Source organism: Diadema setosum, chromosome 16 (assembly GCF_964275005.1).
Source record: "Diadema setosum chromosome 16, eeDiaSeto1, whole genome shotgun sequence".
In the NCBI taxonomy this organism is placed as follows: domain Eukaryota; kingdom Metazoa; phylum Echinodermata; class Echinoidea; order Diadematoida; family Diadematidae; genus Diadema; species Diadema setosum.
Window position 1 is genome coordinate 16,255,913 of NC_092700.1, and position 22,585 is coordinate 16,278,497.

Here is a 22,585-nt window from a genome sequence, read left to right on the forward strand (position 1 = left end):
TGTACCCAACACCAGTATTCAAAGAATTTTAATTTCAGGTGCACTACCTTAGATTAAACTGATTTTGCACTTGAATTCTTTGTAATTCTGTTTAGCAGTTGTGATATCTGTAACTTTGTGAAATGATACACTGATTAAAACAGGCAGAGCCAGGCAGTAGAAATTTAATTTCTTTTTGATGGAAGAAGTAGACATGTTTTGTGTAAGAAACCATGTCAGCATAACATTATATGCTTGCTTTCACTTTGTTGACATGTCGATTACGCTAAAAAACACAATGTGCAAACATACTGTATAGTTTAAGGCACTCACCCAAATACACATCAACACACAAGGATACCAGTAGTCTCTTGTTTTGTGTGCATTCCAGAAGCAAATTTCTAGTGCTGTATATTTCATTATAAATCAGTTTTAGAATTAATTGGCAATATATTGTTGTAGTTTTCCTGTCTCTGTGTGTAAATGAAAATACAGTGTTTGCAGTTAAATGCTGTACATTTTTATCAATTCAATCCCTTACCACACCCACCCCATCCTACTGAAATCACCTGCCTGATTATGGTAGACCTATGCTGTGTCAACACAGGATGTTGCCTGTGTTATGTACCTTCATCTCCCCCCCCCCCCCAGCTCTTTACCCCAGGATATGGGATCTTACCTCTAAAATGTACAGTGTAGTTTAAAATCTACCAATGTGCTCACTTCTTAGAAGGGAAGAATTGAATTTGCATGATTTAGATTAAAAATAGTTATCTTGATGAAATGCAGAATGAACAATGTGTACAATGTTTGAGGTCCTTTTTCACCCAGGTTTCATTTATTATAGAGCTGAATATTATCATATAATATTTCAGCTTTTTGTAGTACTGTATCAGTGTTTGGCATTGCAGGCTACAAAAAGGAAAGACAGTAAAAGACAGATTCATCATGAGGAAAAAAAAAACAAAACAGTAGGCCTAATGTTTTACATCTGTGAGAAATACATATGTATCATTACAAGTGTATAAATGCCAAAAAAAAAAAAAAAAAGGTTGTGTATGGTGTAAATATTTTGTGTTATTGTGTGTTGAGGTACTTCTTGGCTAAGGATAGGAAAGCTACAATTTGTAGACCAATTCAACCTGGGAGCAAAATCCATCATTACTGCGGTGTCCTACGTGTATGCACACATAATTATGCGAGTGCATAATACAGGGGACTCTCGTTAAATAATGAAGTCCTCAGGACCGGCAGTTTTCTTTCGTTATACAGTACATTGTACGTGTACAATGTACAATCTATCAAAATTTCATTATATCTGAACAGTAGAGTACATAATATTATAGATACACGTGTATACACACAATAATTTGGGGAACTGAAACTGACTACACAGTACATTGTCTAAGTGTACTGTATTTCATCTGGGTAGTCTGATGCAGCATGAAACTCACAGTACATATTATACTGTACAATGTGTTTTTCATATTTCATGGTTCTGTAGGCTCTACATGTGCAGTATTTAAACTATCAGCTGGCCAATGGCAAGTCTACTCCAGAATGGCTGTTTTCTTAATTCTGGATCAGTGTTACCAGACAATATTTTTACAGATCACCCCAATCCTGCTTTAGCCAATATATGCTGATTAAAAACAAACAAAAAACAAACAAACAAAAACAAAAGCACACAAATGTATGCGTGTTGGACTTTATAGTCATGATTTATCAAAATCAACTGCATGTACAATTTATTCTGATAAGTGATCCTGTCATGATTTGTGATAATGTGGTTTCATTGAATTAAACCATCTAGCACATTCATTCTGTACCATACATTGTAACTTATCATTGGAATAATGTGATAGACACCTTGCCACATCTTTCTCTGGTGCTTGTCTCACATTTTACTGTACGTGCTCTTTTCTGCCTGTACACAAATGTTTTTACTCTTAAGAGAATTATTGTGCCAAACCTTATTTGTGCTTGAAAAAGTCTTGTATCAGGGTACAATCAGTTTATATACCAATTTAGTGTAGAACATGCATCTGTATCAAGTCTCAATTTTACAAAGCAATCAAGCAACATCACCTGTAGAAACAAATGTGATGTTGTCCTTTCCTTAGTCAAGTTCCTCCCCCACCCCCTCGAATTTGTATGTTGACAAGGTGTGATACCCGCTGAACACATATTAATCATTACAAAGTACATGCAAGCATATTTTGTAGACATTTATCCCAAGGCCTGTCTGTATCAGTGTATGGCATAGACTAATGTTTGGGTAATAGCACACTGTACATGTGTTTACTGTCCAAGAAATTTTACATGTCCAGTACAGTACATGTGTTATTGCTAAATAAAGAGTGGGTCTGAAATCTACATTAATGTGAAATACAGTGTACACTTTAAATCATGTTCTTTTCCAAGTCAATCCCTGCAAATCTGGGGGCTGTATATTTATCAATTTGTGCAGGAGACAAATCAAATTATTTTAAGAATGCAGAATTAAAAATCACATCTGTGTAACTCTGCACAGGTTCATCGATCAGTCTCTATTATTTTCAATTTCAACATCGACTCCACTTTGCAATGGCTGTCCACCAGCAACAACTGTGCACACATTGTGTATTACAGTATGCGTGTGTGTCCTCCAAATGTAAGAGTTTGATTTTGTACGATCTGCATTTTTACTTTTTCTTTTCTTGTAAAGCCATATTAGAAGATAGACTGATGAAATGTGATGAATGGACAAAGAAAATATATTGTTTTAAAACCATATTAGCAAGTGTATGAGTATTCTTGAGACCGTCATTGTACAAATAAGTCAAAGACATCATCTTCAGAATATATGTTCATGTATTTCACAATTCTTTCTTTCCTGCCTTTTGATACACACATTGGGTTGATGTGAAAAGAATGGATATTGGAGAGATGTCAAATTCAACTTGTCTACACTTTATGGAACGAGGAATTGGTGCAGGAGTGTCCTCATGCCAAGTCACCATAGAGGCAAATTAAATTTTGCATGTACAGTTTCTTGAGGTTCTAGATTATTTTGTGAGCATGAGTAGGTTGAGCATGAGTAGGTTGAGCATGATTTAGCACAAAGATATGTGCACCAAATTGCCGAGCCTTGGACAAAAAAAGTCATACAAATGCTGAATACAGGTAGACTTGCATGCAGCTCAATTCATTGACTATCGGTCTCAAAACCAGGTCTGCCAACATTCCCACATCCAAATCAGGGAGATTCCACACAGTAATCAGGGAGATATATGTGTGTTACATGCATTTCAGTGGGCGAAAATAATTCCCAAATCAGGAAGATTTTGATATTCTCTTATTCAGACATGAATAAATTATGACATTTTCAGGGAGACTCCCTCAGAATCAGGGAGACTTGGCAGCTCTGCAGAACTGACCGGTCCTTTCTCCCTCCTCCCCCTCCCAACAAATGAGCTGTATCGTCAGTCATGACATTACAAAAAGCTTTTATCACAGCCAGTTCCCAAATTTCAAAAAGAAAAATGTTCAGTTGTGGAAAAACATCCAACAAGTTCAAAGTATTAATGGTATGGCTTCTTATAGAAATTTATAAGGTCCCTATAAGTAGGCACTTGGACTCATGTCTGACATGCAGAATACAGTATCCATGTACAAGTATACATATCAGAGTGGACATGATTCAAACTACATGTACAGGTACAACATGTATTCATGACATTACAAAAAGACAAAGCTGCATCTTCGTAATCACAGAAGTGTCTATAATGTTTCGAATAACTTCAATAATCTAATAGATTCATCAAATAGTGTGTCTTGAGAAATCAAATCAAGACCCAATTCACACCAAAGGTGGTCCCTAGCAGGATTGCACTAAACAGATTTCCCCAAAGTGAAAATAAGGACATACATTAAATTGTATCAATACGTCTGTACCATGGGAAGGGCCACCACACCCTTCATAGCAGGATTGCACTAAATAAATTTCTCCAATGTGAATGTAAGAAAATGCTGATACCACGGAAGGTCCTCTGCACCCTTCCAAGTGTACCAGCCATGTCATGCAGAGCATGTCCAGTAGGGCTGGGCCCTAAACCCATAATTCGTCACACTTGCACCTTCAGTGAAAGGGCAAAAATAACAGCATTTCAAACTTTTATCAGCAATGCCTGGTACATGTACATTGTACATATGTGTATTCAAATGACTCTAATGGTACATAGCTCGAAGCATAGCAGGTCACCTATGACAAGGAAGTGTGATGAAGGTAAAGATATACATACTGCTGGAGTAGCTTCCAGGTCATCTTTGACAGTGTTTATACTCTCTGGGAATAAATGAGATCATAACTCTGAAGTCCTTTTCAAGAGTCATCCGCACAATTGTTCACAGAGTTGCTATCTCAGCACACTGGACTCCATCCACATGAATGTTCCAATACTCTGGGCCATCATTTGTACAGTTTGAACTTCTTGAAATACTTTTGCACCTCCTCTTTGGGGTAAGGTTTCACTGCGAGACAAGTGGCAAAGTTCTCTGGCTGCTCGATCCACAGTTTGTGATCAACGCTGTGCTCTGTCAGCTTCTCAGACAAGTTCTTCACATCCTCTTCACTTTTAGCCTAATCAATAGGAAAGGAGATACATGTACACAATCAGGAGCCATGACAAGCAACGATACCCCAGCAAAAATCAAGTCTGCCACACCAATTAATGAAGGTACGTTTATTCAGTGTACATTGTAGGTCAACCATGATAGGGTTCAGTCATATGCAGCAGTCATTACCCACCCCCCCCCCCCCACCAAAAAAAAAAATTTAAAAAAAAAATGCTAATCAATACAATGTACAACAAACATCAAATCAAATCAGCTACACTACTTATGATTACAGCTCAGTATCATTTACTGACTGGTATACTGTTCGTAATTGTCATTCTTTCATCCTTGAAAAGTTACAGAATCTGCCTTCATCTGGTAATACATACATGAATATGTACATTGTATTTCCATATCAGAACAAATCCCATACACTGTCATATTCAATTGATACTACAGTAAAATCACACAGTGTTGTACTACTGCAAGACATACAGCAATGCTATTAGGCACTAATGCCCTATCTTAAAGCAACAGTGTTGCTACACTTGTACCTAACTGGTAATTTCACTTACAAGTAGATTTGAAAAATTCCATGTTTCTGCAATATCTCATTTACATTGCATTTCGAAATGGTAATGACCTCGGAGATTATTTAAATAAAAATGTTGTTCAATCTGAGGAAAGAGAGGGCATATACAGTATTATTATTAGTAACTTTGACTCGTAGATGATTAACATACCTCCAAGATGACTTTATGCATATTGTCCAGGTCAGCAGTGTACTTGAGGACGTTGTCATCATCCCTGAATAGATGCATCACTGCAGTACATGCATGGCAAGCCTTGTAAAACATAGATAAACAAGAGCACAGATTTGAAGAAAGTAAAATGTGAAGACAAGTACATACATGTACTTGTTCTACACTGCGACATTACCACACCATTTTTGCCCGAAAATGATGGACAACTGGTATAAAGTAGTGGAGGTATGTGGAATACCATGAAGAAAAAAAAAAAACATGATTTCAAGCTAAATGAAAGATATTTGTTTTTCTATTTGTGTGTTTGTTTTTGTTGTTTTTTCGGGGGGGGGGGGGGAACCTCCTTTTGCGACAGTCACACCAAGTTGCAGTTACACACTGTACAAGCTTTACCAATCTTAAAAGGGCGACATTTTCAACCTTAACCCTAGCCCGACCAGATGTCGCGACTAATACACTTGTGTACAGCGACAGGGCTGTGTATAGTTACCTTAAAGGGATAGTACAGTATTGGTGGGGATGAGAATTTGGCTTTTAACTTTGTGCGAGATAACAAGGAAACACTTATGAAATAGTACAGAGCATACTATTTTAAGAGGAATTCAGAGTTTGTTTGATGAAAATTGGGTTTGGCATTACTGAAACATCCAAAAACAAAGTAAAACAAAGCGATCGTAAAAAAGTGTGGGTCCCACACTTATTAGAATCGCTCTGTTGTGGCTATCTCGGCCATTTCAAAACCAATTTTCATCAAATAAATGTTGAATTGCTCATAGAATTACGTGCTCTTTCATATTTCATAAGAGGTTTCTCATTATCTCACCAAAAAATGTTAGAAATCCGAAATTGGGTCTCAACCAAAACTATACGATCCCTTTAACCCTAATCACAGCCCAGGACTTACAAGAGTTTCTTATGATGATTAAAATACACACATGCCCAGGCTCTTAAAAGAGAATTAAACCTGATAATATGGATTGAGTGAATGCAGAAATCTAATTATTTGAGCACACCAGTAGCAAAAAAAAAAAAAAGAAAGAAAAAAAAACTGTTGAAAAACTGCTTAGTTATCCAATATGGCAATAGTGGCGAGCCAATCACAATGGAGTAAAGGAGTCAAAAGGGGGCCTGAGCTTTTAATCCTAGCAGAATCTCCATCAGAGGCAAAATAACAAACAAGCATGGAAAGCAATCACATAACATGCAACAAGCACCGTCAGGGAAGGGCTATGGACATGGAACAAAGAAAACTAAAGGGCCGGCCGGCCGGGGCGGGGCTAGCCTTTAAACAAGGCGACTCGCTCTGCGTGCCCCCGTATAGCGCGTTTACCCCACAAACCTGTTGGCCGGCGAGTGGAGGGAGCCGCCTTTATCCACTCGTTCATCAGGGATGTGTACTTTTGTCGTTGTTGTTGCTTTATATTCTTTGACAAATTTGCGTACAAATTTGACGCAGAAAATACACACGGCACCAAGGCAACCCGCGCTTGCTTGCTAACAAATTTATATTCTTTGACAAATTTGCGTACAAATTTGTTAGCAAGCGCGCGCGGCTTGCCTTGGTGCCATGTGTATTTTCTGCGTCAAATTTGTACGCAAATTTGTCAAAGAATATAAAGCAACAACAACAAAAGTACACATCCCTGAACGAGTGGATAAAGGCGGCTCGCTCCACTCGCCGGCCAACAGGTTTGTGGGGTAAACGCGCTATAGGGGGCACGCAGAGCGAGTCGCCTTGTTTAAAGGCTAGGGCGGGGCCGGTTGCCGCGTCGGTGCGGTTGTGTACTATAAGGGCCTCGCGCGGCACTCCAAGGCAAGGGTTTAGGGGCCATGTCATGCACTGTTTCGATCTTTAAATGATCCTGATTGATATTTTGGCTACATAATTATATTCAAATTTATCAAGACTCTTTAGAGTTCACTTACTTGTGCAATCACCGCCCCGGTAGGCCATTTTAGAGCAGTAAGAAGATCTCCACGTACGACGATGTATTGCACCATGGACGCTGACATCTTGAAAATTATGAGGCCTTCTCAGTAATTTTTTTGTTATTTTCCTAAAAACAAATCTGTTTTTATCATTTTTTCCCATTAAAGGTATTTTAAAATATGTATATTTTATGGATATTTTTATTGATTTAACTATTAAAAAATTACTTTGATTACATTCTTAATTTGTGAGCATTACTCAAAGTTAAGTTTCTAAAGGGCGCACAAGTTGAACAGATCGCTGCGAACATGCTGCTCAGCTTCTAGCAGCACGGCTGTATAAAAGGTACGGCTAGGCGCCGGGCAAGCAAGTGGGAACGCTCGCTGGCAACGAACACTGATCCCGCTCCAAAGCTCCATGATGCTTCGATGAGTGTGGTGACTATGAGCACAAGTGAAGTGGTGTCCGGTGTGACTGCTGCATGGCAGATGAGACAGAGTATACATGATAATACACTTGCTCGCGCATGGTGCCATCTGATCTGCCTTTTGCTTGGAAATGAAAGATGGAAGTTCTTACGGAGAGACTGACTAAAGGTAGGTTTTCGAGAAAATGCTCAAACTCGATGAGTCTGTTTTATTTGATATAGCCATAGGGTCTAGGCTAGGCTAAATTTACATCAACAAAAGGAAGCAGACCCATAATTGTCACACCCATACAACAACATAGACCGTAAATTAATATAAATGTAAGTGCTAACGTTAAGTGCCCGGCTTCAAAAGGCTATGGCCATGCCCATGGGCATGGCAATGACGTGTTCTTTCTGTTCATAATCATATGAATTATGATATAGGTATAGATCTACACGATATAGGCCCAGACCGGTTGTTGTTGTGTTTTGGTAATTGAGGCGCACGTACACACGCATCATTCACATAGGGGCCTAGATCCTACTACTTGTATGAATATTTGCACCTTCATCTGCGTAATATCATTATGTTGCATAAAATTTCTGGGTTCTATTTACCTTCAGTCTCCATTCATCAAAAAACTGTGAATTTTGAAATACTGCTACTGACAGTATGTCTAAAAAAACTATATTGTAGTGTGTGCCTGCAGGGAATTTACACTATAACGGAAGGTAGTACATGTATTATAGTATTACTAAGCATTCTCACTTAGCAGAGAGTGAGATAGGGTAATTTTTTCAAAATTACCACACCATCAAGGATTTTACCCTATTTTGGAGGTCAGCCCTGCTATGGATCTACTATTGGGCCTATACCTTTCATTTTTCTTGTTTTAAATCCACTTATGTATATGTGATCTATATCAGGCACCCTCCAGCATCTGCAGAGGTTGGAGGAGCAAGCTGATGAGCTAAGTCAGGAGGGGGAGAGCAGGGTTAAACAGGAACGCACACTGAGGGCGCTACAGAAAGCTGTCCACCAGCTTCAAGAGAGGCGGGACTTGCTCAAGGTTCAGATTGCGAATTCTCCCAATAAGGTACACTCTTTTGATATATCTTGCGGAGAGAATTGCTCTCATTGCTTTTATTCGCTCACATGGGATTGATCTTTTTTGTTTATTTGTCCATTTGTTTGTTCGTGTGTGTTTTAGCAGGTGTAGGACTGTCTTTTCTTTTAAAGCTGAGTGGTTTGTGTGGCACAGAGACGAACGCAACACGCTGCCTCCCCCCATTCTGTATCAAATGTCGTGACACCGAATGAGAATAGCGCTGGCACAATGGGTCAGCGAACACACACAGGTCTTACCCAAAATGGCTGTCCGAGCCACGCGAAGCTTCCGAAGGGATCCGAATGGACGCACACTCACAGTGCGCATGCACATGAAGAGAGGCCAAAAGAGCCAAGCGTCTTCTGGCCTCTCTCCTCCAATCACCGCTGCTCACGGTCACAATGTTTGTGTATGAAGCATACACACACACACACACAGTCCCACACATTTATGGATAGCACTGCAGTCTGGCATTGCGCAATTGCGTGCACAAATTTCGTTCGTTCGGAGGAGTTAGTTACGCAATAACGTACCATTAGGGGTGACGATCGTCCGACTTTAACAAATCAATTCATGATTTTCATTCAATAGCGAATGATTCGGTTTGTTAGTATAAACTCAGTATGCAAATTTATGAAATTCTTCCGTCGAGATGCTTTCATTGCAACTGATTGACAAATTATTTACGTCGATGCAGGGCAATTTGTCAATCAGTTGCAAACTTAGTATGCTTTTAATTTCAAGGTCGTACTTACATAAATTTCTCAAAATGCAGGATTTTTATTAACTTTACATACTCTTTCACTTGATGAACAGGAATACAATGAGCATCTGGACTTACATCATTAATACAAAGATATGATTTTTGTTTGTTTTTGTTTTGTTTTTAAGGAAGGAAAATAGATTTAGAAAAAAAAAAGAGAAATCTTCTGTGCTAAGCCAGTCTTCTACAGTAATGTAATATGTATCTCTGTCACTTTTGTTTGATCCTTTGTGAAGTTATGTTGAAGTTAACGCATTTTGTGTATCATACATGTGACTTCATTTTCACAGAGTAGCACATCCAAATGAAAGAAAGAAATTACATCATCTTGTAAATACATGCCAATGTTGATTCTAGCTGTTGAGGATGCATCAAATCTGTTATCAATGCCAGAGATATGAACCTTTCCAGTGACATCTCCACAGGTATTGGGGCCAATCCTACAGAATGTCCAGTCCAAAGACAAGGACTCCCTGTCCGCTGCTGTCCAGGAATCAATCCAAGGTCCAGCTGACCGGAAAGTCCTCCATCAGGCCGTCACGGAGGCCTTGCAGCTGAAAGAGAGAGAACTTTCTGCTTCTTATCGACTCACTGGTAAGATGGGGACATTGCAAGGCAGAAGGCAAATTTGTCCTCATTGCCTATAGTCCTTGGCAGGGGATTTAAGGCTGTTGGTCAAGTGGCAGCTGATTCTTTACCCATTGAGGACGGGCTGATTTTGCTACAACATGCATTTCCCATAGAGACCTGCCCGAGTATACTGTGGACGAGTCTTCTTTTTGTCCCCGCCGAACGAGTTCGAGCAGGGGACTATGAAACGGGCTCCGTACGTGTGTGTGTCCGTGTGTCCGTCCGTCCGTCCGTCCGTCCGTCCGTCCGTGTGTCCGTCCGTCCGTCCGTCCGTGTGTGCGTCCGTGTGTGATCAAAATCTTCAATTTGCTACTTCTCTGTCATTTATGAGCCAATTTTGATTCTGTTTGCTTTATATGATAGCACTACCTGGGAGCTTTGAAACTTCTACACAGAATTTCAGTCGTGACCTTTGACCTTGACCTTTGACCTATATTGTACATTTTGCTACAAAATGCTACTCCTTCGCCATTTCTAACCCGATTTCGATTCCGTTTGCTTTATGTGATGGCACTAGGTGAGGGCTTCAAAACTTCTACACAGAATTTTGACCTTTGACTTCTTTGACCTTTGACCTTGATTTTTTGACCTATATTGTACATTTTTGCTACAAAATGCTACTCCTTCGCCATTTCTAACCCGATTTCGATTCCGTTTGCTTTATGTGATGGCACTAGGTGAGGGCTTCAAAACTTCTACACAGAATTTTGACCTTTGACTTCTTTGACCTTTGACCTTGATTTTTGACCTATATTGCACATTTTGCTAGAAATGCTACTCCTTCGCCATTTTTAACCCGATTTCAATTCTGTTTGCTTTATATGATGGCACTAGTTGAGGGCTTCAAAACTTCTACACAGAATTTTGACCTTTGACTTCTATGACCTTTGACCTTGATTTTTGACCTATATTGTGCATTTTGCTACAGAATGCTACTCCTTCGCCATTTCTAACCCGATTTCGATTCCGTTTGCTTTATGTGATAGCACTAGGTGAGGGCTTCAAAACTTCTACACAGAATTTTGACCTTTGTCTTCTTTGACCTTTGACCTTGATTTTTGACCCATATTGTACATTGGCTACAAAATGCTACTCCTTCGCCATTTCTAACCCGATTTCGATTCCGTTTACTTTATGTGATGGCACTAGGTGAGGGCTTCAAAACTTCTACACAGAATTTTGACCTTTGACTTCTTTGACCTTTGACCTTGATTTTTTGACCTATATTGCACATTTTGTTACAAAATGCTACTTCCGGCGGGGACATATGTTACGCACCGCGTAATTTCTACTTTTCCTTGTTTCTCATTGGTTGTGTGAAATAAATCCAAATAATGATTGTTATTTTCTGTCACTTTTTTACATCAAATCAAATCTCTTCCTCTCTATCTATCTGTCCGTCTTTCTGACTGTCTATCTATATATCTATTATGTCTCTATCTGTTAGATATTAAAGGGTGTGTACAGTTCTGGTCAAGGTGAGGATTTAGCTTTTAATGTTTTGCAAGATATTCAGAAACCACTCTATGAGATGTTAAAGAGCATGCAATTCTAAGGGGTATCAAAAGTTTATTTGATGAAAATCGGTTTTGAAATGGCTGAGATATCCGAAAACAAGGTGAAACAATGAGATCCTAATAAAAGGTGTGGCCTGTCGCCTTTTATTATTATCACTTTTTTGGATATCTCAGCCATTTGAAAACCAATTTTCATCAAATGTTGAATCCTTCTTAAAATTACATGCTCTTTCATATTTCATAAGAGGTTTTTCATTATCTCACGTAGGAATGTTCAAAACATGAATTCCCACCTCACCCAGTACTGTACAGTCCCTTTAAAGTGCATTGCATGTTTGTGCGCTCCAAGGCATATTCGTTGTTTATTTTTAGGTCTATGTACTACTATGCGTTGTAAACAACACAATTCAAACAAAGCTGTCATGGGTACTGATATTCTATTAAGTTTGTGGCATTTCAAATAAACTGAATTAGATTGTAGTGCCCTGTATCAGAAATATGTTCAGTGTGTTGATGAGATAATGAACACAACAACAAAAAAATAAAAAAATAAAGATTGAAGAAAGACCTATTTAGACTTTAAGTTTTAATGATCCCAATGACTCCATCATGAGTAATTTCAAATTTGAATCTGATTCTGTTTGCACCTTATGACTTCATACTTTACAGGTGTGTGCATGTAACTTCCTGTAGTGACAACAGACACTCCATTTTGTGTTTCTTGTTTAAGTCCTTTTTTATGTATTCATGGTGATAATTGTAAAAACTTGTTTTATTTATTTGGTGTTTTTTTGTTTTTTTTTGGCTGCGTCTCAAGGTTGCACTGTTCACAAAACTGACAATGACTGCATCCGTGTGCGGTGGGACACCTTTGATAGTGGGGAGTACTTCCAGCCATACTATGCCATCGTGGCGATGAACAAGGATGAGAGCCTGCATCTCACCAAGCACAACCTCCCTTACTTCATGCCCCTGAAGAAGATTGTCTCGGAGCATCTCAACACCGACCTCCAACGCTTTGTGCAGGAAGTGGGCGACTTTCTCAATGCTCTCGTGTCTAGAAAGCAGCAAGTCAGTGAAGCGCAGGTGAGGGAAAATGAGGCGAAGTCTTCTCTTCCATGCTGTTGTGTGTTAGATTGCAACTTTTGTAGGCAGTGTAGTACGAAAGAGTGGCAAGTTGGCCCAGTGGGTAGGGTGCTTGTGCCTGGTATTCAAGGACTGGGGTTCAAGGCCCAGTGAGTTCAGCTGAGTAGTGATGTGTGTTACCCTGCTGCCCCTATTGTGAAAGACTAAATATTTTGCATAGTGTAAGAGTGGAAACTTTACGTAATTAATCGTTCACACCAGCCCAATTTTAGTGATAATTCATTTGCAATTTACAGAATTGCTGAGGAGAGCTTTTCTGTGCATATTTTAGTGTTTTCTCAAGAGTGATAAGTATATTGTACACAGCCTGGTTGGCAGCTATGACAGTGTATTTGATAATACACATGTTATCCATGGTTACTATTTTATTACATTACATATTATTTAACCAATGTAATTTTTGCAGGAAAGGAGGACAAGGAACATACGGGGTAAAATTGTGTCCAGCAATGCCTTCGATACCATCGGCCTGACCCTGTCCAGCAGGAGGTTGGCAGCCAGCATGTTGGACATCAAATTGATCTATGATGACCTGTGGAAAGACAGACCAACCAGGGTATTGATGGAGTCGCCAAGTAAGTTAATTAATCACATCATTCAGTTTGTCTCATCTCGAATGCAAATTTGAAGATTCATCTTCTCAATACAGTGCTCTCCCCTCACAGCAAATATGGTTATTACAAAATTCCTTATACAGCGAAATCAAAATTCAGGTCCCAAAATTATCATCTCTATATCTGTTCATACTGTACTGTTCAGCTATAACAAATTTTGATGTGAGGAAAGTAAACTGCTGATCCTAAGTACTTTGTTATAATGAGAGTCGCCTGTATTGGCAAAACAATGTGCTATACTCAATTTGGATGGTACTTTTAGTGGAAATCTAAATCGTGTCTTGTTTCAATATGTTGTTTGAATGAACTGCAACAGTAATTTTTCTTTTCTATGTGGATTCAATTCCACATTCCTTTTTAATGAAATAAGATTAATTTGTAAAAATATGTATAATGTGTGTTTCTGTGAAAGTGCCTTCAAGTATTCTTCTGCAATCATAGGTGTAGTTCTTCATTCTCAGAACCAGGATATGGGTATTAAATGTTCTCAGAATAACAAAACATTCCAGAAAATGTGGTAAAGGTCCTGAGATCAATAAGTAATAAAGGTTCCATCAACAGAGCTAAGAGGGCCAGTGTTGAACAGAAGCAGGCTCATCGTCACTTTTAAATGATGAATCTTCCTTGAGAGTATTCCATTAAGTTGGAGCAAAATGAAAATCTGTTATCCCCAAAACATTTATTAGAGATGCTGCTTACACAGAGATCATATAAAGGTGACATGCATGTTCAATCATTATGATTATTATTATTGTTTTTTATGATTATTATTATTGTTTTTCATCAGCCAATCAGGAGGCAGTTTTTGTACGAAGTGATTTGTTGGTCTGTTTATAAACTTGCAGATGCAGACATCAGGCAGGAGTTCGGAGCCATACGTGATATGTTCCTTGGTGAGAGACTAGCAGATGCTATTGCAACCGTGTTTGAACAGTGATGACTCCTGATGTGTGCTCTCCGTGTCCACCGAGCCAAGTTTTGGCATCTTGTGTCATAAATGTGAATGAAGTGACATTTGTATCTTTAGCCCTTGATGTGCCTGTGTGCTGAAATATAGTCCAACACCTTGCTAATCTATTGCATTCCCCGTAACTTTGCTGATACGGTAACCCTTCCATCAGTCAACATGAACAGGATCCAAGAAGATCTGTTGACTCTCGCAGAAGTCAACAAATCACGAAAGGGGGGAAAAAAATTAGAAGTTTTATCTTAGTGTCAACCTATGTCAACTTGTGCATGGTTTACTATGTATGATTTAAAAAAAAAAAAATTCAAGTGCCAATTGTAGAGGACAGCACCAAATGGTTGTGCAGATTGGTGATGAAAGAGTTTAAAGCAAAAAGAGTTAAAGAATTAAAAGCAAAACTAGTATGTGACTCATAAGGGCTCTAAATTCATGTTCTACCAATCAAAATTTGCTTGCAACGGATCAGAAAGCTTTGCTGAGAAACTTATCTAGCTGACACGATTTGCTGGGATAACAAATTGTTCTGTAGTATTTTTAGATGAAAAGGTGTGAAGTGATTAAAGTCGGTATACCAACTTTTATTCCTGAAGCACCCTCCCAGTTCAGTAGTGGTTACGCAGAATTCTGTTAGTATGTGATGACTGAATCGTGTCCAAACTGTAGTCTTGAATCCATGCAAAACAAGCTTGTCTAGCATGCAGTGGATGCAGTGTCCACAGCAGTTGTGGCATTATATATTGTCATCGGTGTAATCAAATATGAGATATCACATCGCAACCATGATTGGGTAAGCTCCGAGACTATGGCACTTTCGGCAAAGCTTCCTAGTTAATACATTGTATTGTACATTTTCGTCGTTGCTCTACGTGATTGCACATATTTCTTTTGTATTTGTGTATATTTGAGAGCAGCAGATGAGAAATATGTTTTCAATTTATGAATCTGTAAGCTTGTCACCTTTCAGGCAGCTACATTTTTGCAATGGTTCTCAACTTGTCATTGTATTATGTGTATATTTTACTTTTAAGCTTTACTGTTTTAATGTATATAATCACATTTTTATATATTTCACTACATCCTGTGAGGTTTTAATTGCTTGACAGGGCTATTGTAAATGGGACTGGATCTAATTGAACAAACCAACCATGCCCTGTACCTTTTAACATAATTCCAGAGAAATAAATTACAGTGTAAGCTGTTATTTTCAAATGCAGATATTTTCGCACTTGAGGTCACAGACATTTTCGCAAGATGTTATTTTTGCGAATTGACACCAACGCTATCGTAAATGCCATATTACCATAGTGCATGGCAACATTTTTGTGTGTTAAATTCACAATCCAATTGTGATTTGCAAATTTTGCAAAAATTAAACCCTCACGAAAATAACAGCTTATACCATATGATGAAGCCATATTCATTGAAGAAGGAAGAGAAATGAAATAATTACACAGTACGCTTACTTCAATCCTATTTCATGCCTTTTACTACATACACTGTATATCCCAAGATTGTTTTCATCAGTGGGTTAAAATAAAAAAGCATATTATACTTTTGTTCCTTACAATGTATTATACTTTGTGAATTATCTAATATTTCAATTACACAGCCACAAAGAAGGTATACATACAGGGAAAACCTGTTGTAAAGAGATCGCTGAAAAGGAGGTATCGCTTTTACTGTATACGGCAAATACTTCGCGAGGTTTTTATTTTCGCGAATTTCGCGAGTCAGGTGCTATTCGTGAAATTCAAGACAAGCGAAAATATCGACTCTGATCCCAATGTGAATGTGACGTACACGTGTACACTTCTCCGTTCAGTTCAGGACTCCGCAATCGCGAATTTCGCCACTCGCAAAATCGTCAGGAATTCCAGATTCGCGAAAATTTAGACTCGTGAAATATATGGCGTATACAGTAACTGTGCATGTGCCACAATGTAAACCCCATGTGTGTTACATTATTCTGAGACAGCAACACATGAGCGCTTTTGAAACTATTTTGCTTTCAAAGCCATTTACTTCTTTGATAGAAACATTTATGCTAGACATGTAATGAGCAGTGCTGTAGAGAAAGTTCCAAGCTTTACTGTGATGTAAATTTTATGAGAAAGCTGTATGATATACATGTATATAATATCTTGCAAATGGCCAGTAGCTATGTTATTGTCCATGTCTGGGAGGCATAACTTTTGCAGGCAGAACCGCAACAGAAAATTATAATTCATTCGGAAAACCCGTATAAAGGAATGATGCTATTCAATTACCATGCAACGTGGTGTGAGGAATGATATCACAAGTGAAGCTGTCATTGTACTGTGGTATTTGGCAACATATTGATTGGTTTTGATGGAGTTGTGCATTTGAGCAAAATATGCAAACTTGGTAAGCTATCAACTGAGTCGGGTGTGCACAGATACCAAGAGTTAACAAGATGAATTGGGCTGTCCCCTTTTCAATCACTTTTTTTTTTTTAGCTGTTCTCACTGTTGCTGTTTTTTTGTGTGTGTGTTTGTGCGTGCTTGTATGTTTACGAGGAGGTACTGGTGATTATGAAGGTAAAATCCCCCAGTAAAAGTGACCCCAACAACCTCATTATAATGGCATTTCCCCTTGCATTTATGCGCCATGCATTTACAGAGAAGTGGAAAGTTATGCATTTCATGCATTTTCAAGATGTACATGTACAGTGTACAGCCAAAGTGATGGCTTCTGCCAACCTGTAACATTTTAGCTTTCATCCACTCCTGTGGACTTTTTCAAGTCAAGGGATGAAAGTTTCCTGTATTATAGGTGTACAGTATGTATGTGACACCCTCTCTCCACGTTTGTAATGTGATTTTTAAAAAGAGTAACCTACTATATTGTACAATTTATTTCTTCAGTGATTACATGGAGTGTGGAGTGACTATTAAAGACTTCGAACTGATTTAGTTGTCTGGAATAAAGCAAACATTGCACCGGTCTCGGGCAATGTTTTTAATAAAAGGGTTTTCCTTTTGCTTTCCTGTATATAATGATGATAATGATATAATACTAACAGTTATCATAACATTAATGAAAATATATAAATGAAAACAAATGGGTACTCATTATGATAGCAGCTCTAGGTTAAACATACCATATGGAATGCAATCTGCACACAAACTAAAAAATGGAATAAACAATTCAGCTGACAGTTTCTTTGCATTTTTCTTTTATTGGAAGAAATACTGTATGTTGCTTTCAACACTATGCAAGTGATCTACCTGTCCCATGATTCAATGCATTACATGGAACCAGTCTCTACAAACACACAGTCTAACATGCAGCACTTTCTTATACACATTCTTACTCAGTGCAGAAAACTCTGGCAGCAACCTTACAATAAACCAGTCTGTGTGGAACCTAAGACACATCATCTTTAAAGGAAAAGTTCACTTCCATGATACATACATGTGAAGTGAGATAAAGCAGCAATATAAAACTAGAACATGCCAATGAAAGTTTGAGGAAAATCAGACAATCCACTCAAAAAGTTAGGTTTCTGCACAGTTTTGTTTATTTTGTTCTGGATAGGAAGACTACCAGTACTACAGTTGATGATGTCACATGCATAGAACAATTTAAGGAAGATATAAAGAGAATTCCACAAAATTTCATTTTTTTTTAAAAAGTACACATTCTCTCAACTTTTTAAATACTCCTCCCCGCCTTCCAAAAGAGGCAAGTCATGTGCTCTTTTCTCATGAGAGAAAAGTAAAAATAAGTTGAATCTTCTTAAAATCTTCTTTATATACAGTTGTAGTTCTACACATACGACATCAAAAGCCGTTGTCTTCACATCCAGTGCTCGCGGAACTGAAGCTTTACTTTTGGATGGATTGTACAACTTTCTTAAAATTTTCACTATATGTGTTCGACTATTACTTATTGCTGCATTCTCTCAATCCACATGTTTATGAAGGTAAACTTGTCCTTTAAAAGAAAACAAATAACACACATTTGTTTGTGCAACCTAGCTATGATTTCATGGACAAGCCTCTGAACTTGTCATAGGAATCTACCAAGTTGACGAATGGCATGTATAGTGTTTAAATGCATACCGGAATACACAGGCAATTTGTGTGTAAGAATGATGGAATATTCTTCTCAATCAGATGCCATCAAAGCACACAAGTTTCTTGCATTTGTAGTATAATTATTATCTCATTTTCAGATACATAGTATACAGTGTACATGGAAAACGAATTGTACTGAAAAACAAGTCCAGCACATTTATCTGCACTGTATTCACACATAAAGATTGCATTTGTGTGTGTGTGTGTATGTGTGTATGTGTGTGTGTATTGGGAATTTATATTTCATTGTTCATTTCATTCATGTCTCGAAAAATTTAATGAAAATTAGGTCTGAAGAGGGAAAAAAAAATTATCTCCAGCTAACAAACTATACTGTGATATGCAATGTAGGCAGTCATGATGCATTCACACAAAACAGGCACAACCCAGATGAAGTCATTGAATTGTTATTTCAAACAAAGCATGCACGACACAAAAATCACATATACATGTATTAACACATCTCGTCACATAAATGTGTTTCATGTAATTCACAATACAGCTGTATATTGGATACATTCAAAAATGGCAGATGTCACATTGTGATCACTTTACTTTTAGCATGTATTAATAGTACATTCACACTTCAAAGTAATGAAAGCCTCATATTCAACACTACGCCAACAGAGATACAAGTAATCTCATTACCATAATCCCTGGCAAAAGAGCAAAATTGATATCAGACTGACTAAAAAGGTATTGAATCACCTCTGTCAGATTAAAACTTTGCTCGGCTGAAGCAAGTATTTCTACCACAGTCCCCATCAGCAAGAACTTTGATTTTCTAAATTATTGGTGTTCTCTAAATATTCAGTGAAAATACCACACAAACTGTATAAATGATATGCGTGCTTGGTGATGTCGGCTGGCAGTGCAGATGCAATAAAATAAAGCCTCAAACTGCTTACTGTTTTTCTAAGAAAACCAACACCCTCATATCGAGTCACGTAGATTGAAACACCTAAACAATTCAACAAATGTTCAAACAAAATTTATCATGGAATAAGCAAGAGCTTCTTTCAAGTGTTGAAAACAATAAAAGATGGTAATCACATTGTCAACAAGTACTTAATTAATGTTGATTTCCATATGTTGTGTACTTTACAGACTTCTTCATTTCCCCCTTTTCTCATGACAGCACTTATCTTTTCTCTGCATGCAATGAAGACAAAGTCAGCAAAGTGTGCAGAAATGTACTTCTGTACATATTACAAAGCTGAAAATGAAAACAAGTGGATCAGAAGAAAATGAAGAGTTGATGGAACTTTTGTTTTTAAAATTCATCAAAGACTTATCAAAAAATGTTGTCAACCTGATTACTGCCTTTTAGTCATGTCTATTGTAACAGCAAGCTGATACACTGTACTTCCTTATTCCCTGCGGTGTCTTTTTATTTTTCACAGAGCCATTCAGACTTTGGAAAACATTTCAATGAAAATAACTCAAAATGAGTGTGTGGGTTTCCTTACAGGTCCAATCCTGGAAGTATCCAAATTCTACATCTTTAAGATTGCATGATTTTTACTTTTAAGTGGTGCATTAATGTAGAGCTGTGTCTGTAACATGGTGATAATCATCCTGTATAATCCTAGTGCCAAATGTAGCAAGCAAATACAACGATAAGCAAATAAATACAATTCTAACATAATCCAACTGACTCGAATAATGCACATGTGATATAGTTGTACGTGTACGAGCTACAGCAATTTTGAAGTCATGCAGAGTAAACTAGCAGGCTATTACTGTTTTCAGTCTTGACTTCTCACCTCACAATATTTGTGAAAATGACAGTTCATTGAGACAAGACTTGTAAAAATCACAAAGAGTAATAATGAAATTTCACTCACAGAGGGTATCACTTGATTTGATTTTGATTTGACTTGGTTTCATGTGACTGCTATGAAAGCAATGAGTGCTTCATAATGAGCAAGCAACCACAGGTCCAATGGCTGAGAGTCCCTGGCCTCTCTGACAGCCTTGTGACAAGGCCTTGTGCCTGAGGAATAAGACTAACTCGCCACACCAAGCACTGCAAGAAATGGGTGAATGCAAGACCAAGTGGTGTAGCCACGAGGCCTTTTGAAACCTGGGTTTGTTTGTGTGGGTTTTTTTTTTCTACCACTTTGTGCATACGCGAGAGTATAAATTATTTATGTAAAGTCATGAGTCAATCTGCAGTTGGTACGCTAATGAATCACATGTCAAAGCAGGCAATGCAGGCAGCTACTGCAGGCAACACAGGCTAGATTACGAAGTGTCTATGAGCAAGCCATCAACATCATGCATACTTATGAATATTCATTTGATGTGACATCATTGCGAGCAAATCAGTCGCCGATTGGCCACTACCTTTTTGGTAGCAGAATCGATGAGAAACAAGGTTCAAGATAAGAAATTCACGTCAAGTTCCAAAAGGCCTCCTGGCTACGCCACTCAGTCTCGCGTTCACTCGTTAGCTCGCAGTTAGAGCTGTAGTCTCTTTTCCAAGCCTCAGCCATGAGGCCTTGACAAAAGACTACCTCTCTGGATGACTAGGCAGTGGAGATAAAGTGCCTTGCCCAGGGCCATAACTGCAGCAGCTAGGGGACTTTTACATGATTTTTGGATGGTAGGATTTTCCCTGATTTTAAAAGAATGGCAAATCAATCACAATTGGTAACAGACTTCCACAAAGCTACAAATCTATGTTTACCATCCAAGAAAAATGGGAGATTTTTAACCAGTCTGCTTGTCTGTCACAGGACACGTAACAGGCGGCAAAAATCCCTAAATGCACCACAAAACTTGACCTGAATTTTGGCTTGCCTCAGCAGTACAATGAGTTACTGGCTTCCAAATAAGATTGACAGATAAAGCTACACAATCATGTTTGATGCGTCCTGGACGTTATGGACAGAATTCTCAAGGAAAAACAAAAATGTGCTTACAATACATGTACATACATCAAATTCATCAACACTAAACTGTAACAACACATGGAACAGATCTTGTTCTTTGGCATTTGGAAATCCATGAGATGTATAAACTGCTTAATACATTTTAGATCTTACAGTCCACATGTTGGTAAGTAATAACTCCAGTTTCAGACACTACATCTGCAGCACTTCAAAACATTACTGAAACAAAGGGGGGGGGGTGGATCAATACATGCTGAAGTCTCTTTCAAAACATTGCCACTATTATAAGAGCAACTCATAGGTACTTACAATGAATTGTAGATTGCCCATAGGCCACATTCAAACCGAAGTTGAAAATGAGGATGTTTCTTCCCAAATTGTTATATGGAAATAAAACAATCTCATGTAGGTACAATATAATACATCTGTTTAACAACAATTGCTACTAAATGTATGTCAGATAAAGTCTCAAAGATATAAAAAGCAGGCTCGGAAAAGTCCGCTATAATAAAACAGTTCATGACAGACCAAAAAAAAAAAAAGATGAAGAAAGACCAAAAAATTAAAAATGTGGTCAATTTTAGACCAATTCATGTCCCGTTCATGTCAGCCGAGGTGGCTCATACTATATCCCAAATATAAGTAAAACTGAAAAGAAAAAAGATAAACAAATAAGGAAATGCTTCCCTATGAAAATAACGCTGTGCTTTGGAATATCATGTCAGAATACTTCATAAAGGCTAGGCTTATTTAGTTTTTGCGGTTGTTTCTATATTCATCCAGATCAATAAATCTTAATACATGTACTATTATGCTGTAATTTTGACAAGTTGTGATAGTTTTTATCAATATTTTTTACTTACAAAAGATAAGTCAAAACTTACTTAAGTTCAGAATCATTTAGTTTCATGCACTACATGTAGTTAGAGTATTTGTGCAATGACGAGTACTGCCACATACAACACACAATGTCGGTGACAATTTAAATCATTATTGATGCATTGACTAAGTGATCACCCACAAATGATAAAAATATATACTTTTTTTTCCTCAACATACCATTATTTCAACAAAATGGAAGACACAATTCTATTGTCAACGAAAATTCATTGCAACGTAATGTTGAATATATGGCCAGAAGAGTCAGGATGCAATACCTTTAAG

The 22,585-nt window shown here is 37.9% G+C and overlaps 2 protein-coding genes across 2 annotated transcripts; one reads left to right on the top strand and one right to left on the bottom strand.

Moving 5' to 3' along the window:
* Window positions 1-2,814: 2,814 nt before the first annotated feature.
* LOC140239908 (putative peptidyl-tRNA hydrolase PTRHD1) lies at window positions 2,815-7,352 on the bottom strand. The gene is made up of 3 exons (XM_072319724.1): window positions 7,266-7,352; window positions 5,319-5,420; window positions 2,815-4,600 (listed from the first exon to the last, which is right to left on the bottom strand). Exons 1-3 carry the CDS (start codon window positions 7,350-7,352, stop codon window positions 4,430-4,432), a joined length of 360 nt encoding a protein of 119 aa, XP_072175825.1. The 3' UTR covers window positions 2,815-4,429.
* Window positions 7,353-7,560: 208 nt separating this feature from the next.
* Window positions 7,561-17,415, top strand: LOC140239513 (centromere protein O-like). Its single transcript, XM_072319344.1, has 6 exons — window positions 7,561-7,865; window positions 8,606-8,775; window positions 9,976-10,144; window positions 12,515-12,783; window positions 13,250-13,418; window positions 14,303-17,415. The coding sequence occupies exons 1-6, from the start codon at window positions 7,835-7,837 to the stop codon at window positions 14,392-14,394; spliced, it is 900 nt and encodes a 299-aa protein (XP_072175445.1). The 5' UTR covers window positions 7,561-7,834; the 3' UTR covers window positions 14,395-17,415.
* Window positions 17,416-22,585: the final 5,170 nt, after the last annotated feature.

Excerpts from the sequence above, each read along its gene's own strand:
- LOC140239908 (XM_072319724.1), bottom strand. The coding sequence starts at position 7,352 with ATGTCAGCGTCCATGGTGCAATACATCGTCGTACGTGGAGATCTTCTT. Across the intron at positions 5,421-7,265 it reads CCGGGGCGGTGATTGCACAA|GCTTGCCATGCATGTACTGC; the intron begins GTAAGTGAACTC and ends ATGTTTTACAAG. Across the intron at positions 4,601-5,318 it reads TGCATAAAGTCATCTTGGAG|GCTAAAAGTGAAGAGGATGT; the intron begins GTATGTTAATCA and ends CCTATTGATTAG.
- LOC140239513 (XM_072319344.1), top strand. The coding sequence starts at position 7,835 with ATGGAAGTTCTTACGGAGAGACTGACTAAAG. Across the intron at positions 10,145-12,514 it reads TGCTTCTTATCGACTCACTG|GTTGCACTGTTCACAAAACT; the intron begins GTAAGATGGGGA and ends CTGCGTCTCAAG. Across the intron at positions 12,784-13,249 it reads AGCAAGTCAGTGAAGCGCAG|GAAAGGAGGACAAGGAACAT; the intron begins GTGAGGGAAAAT and ends TAATTTTTGCAG.